At 59.9% G+C, this 1,430-nt stretch overlaps 1 protein-coding gene across 1 annotated transcript; it reads right to left on the reverse strand.

The window, feature by feature from the left end:
- Nucleotides 1-271: 271 nt before the first annotated feature.
- NGA_0234200 (zinc-binding dehydrogenase) lies at nucleotides 272-1,415 on the reverse strand (the record flags this gene model as incomplete). Its single annotated transcript, XM_005854403.1, is given in 2 exon segments — nucleotides 272-1,346; nucleotides 1,363-1,415. 2 exon segments carry the CDS (start codon nucleotides 1,413-1,415, stop codon nucleotides 272-274), a joined length of 1,128 nt encoding a protein of 375 aa, XP_005854465.1.
- Nucleotides 1,416-1,430: the final 15 nt, after the last annotated feature.

The raw sequence follows: 1,430 nt of genomic DNA on the forward strand, positions 1-1,430 counted from the left end.
CGTCAAGTGCACGTCGACCTTACCTGCTTCCCCCGTCCCGCGCCCTCGTCTCCCCCACTCCCGGCCTACCTTTTACTGCTCTCTCCTTCAAAATGATCAGACATGCACCACGGAAACTTTCGATCGAATTAATTCAAAACTCTTTTAAGATTAATCTTGCTACCACCTTGATCCAAAAGGAACATTCAGTCGCCCGAAAAACAACATCAGAAAAAGTACTTTATTTTTCAAGTTTATGTAACTTTGTTTCACCTCTTGACACTGTTGTCGCTTACTTGTCTCCAGCTCCCTTGTTCCGTGCTTTCCCTCCCTTCATACGGTAGTCAATCATCACCGCCAATGTTTCTGCTGGCTGTGTGTCCAGTGCATGAAAAGCCTCCTTCACCTGCTCCGGTGCCACGACACGAGACGTCAGCGTTGTGGAAGGCCGAATCTCCTTCAACAGCCGCCAGGCCGTCTGGTACCTCCTCGCCTTCGTCCAACGATCCTGTAGCTCGGTGCTTATGCGGCTTACCTGACTGACATAGAGCCGCAGGTGGCTTCGGTGAAAGGTGAGGCCGAGACGGAGGGCGGCAGGTGTCTCATGATTGCCATACCAGGACCCGATCACTACTTTCCCCCCGTACCCAGTTTGATCGATGGCTGTCTGCAACCCTGCGGCCACACCCGATACCTCAATGCTGGTGTCGGCCTCCTGCACCCCCTCTTTTTCCCAGGCCCCTTCCTCCCCTCCCCCTGCCTCTCTCCTGTCCCCGCCTTCTTCCCTTCCTCCTCCTCCTTCATCCCCCGCACCTTCCTTCTTCTTGCCCGTCCTAAACATTCCCGGGTCCACGGCCACGGACGCCCCCATGCGCCGAGCCAGGTGTCGCCGAACTGTCAAGGGGTCAACGGCTCGGAGGCTTCCCAACGGAAAGCGTTTCAACACGGCGAGGACCAAAAGGCCGATGAGCCCGGCCCCGACCACCGTGACGCGCTCGCCTGCCAACGGCCGCGCGTCCTGCACAAGGGAGAGGGCCGTCTCCACCGAAGGGAAGTACACGGCGTCCTCCGCCGAGATACCCGGAGGTACCACGAGCAAGCTACTCGCCGCCACCACGGCGCGGCTGGCGTGGGGGGAGAAGGCGAAGACTAAGGGCGCCGCACCTTCCCCTCCTCCTTCCCTCCCCATCAACCGCTCCCGGTCCGCGACGTCCGCCCCGCACCGGACCACCCTACCGACCAGAGCATAGCCGTACCGTAAAGGGTACGCGAGGGTCTCCCCCGCCATGCCCTTGATGTTCACGTCCACCTCCCCTGCCTCCTCCCCCTGTGGGATCTCGCCTCGGTACACCTTCAGCTCCGTCCCGCTGCTGATGAGAGAACACAGGGCGTCCACTTCCACCTCCTCGCTGCCCAAGGCCGGCTTTTCCCGCCATATTTCCTCCCGGCAG

Source organism: Nannochloropsis gaditana, assembly GCF_000240725.1.
Source record: "Nannochloropsis gaditana CCMP526 unplaced genomic scaffold scaffold518, whole genome shotgun sequence".
NCBI classification, from domain to species: Eukaryota; class Eustigmatophyceae; order Eustigmatales; family Monodopsidaceae; genus Microchloropsis; species Microchloropsis gaditana.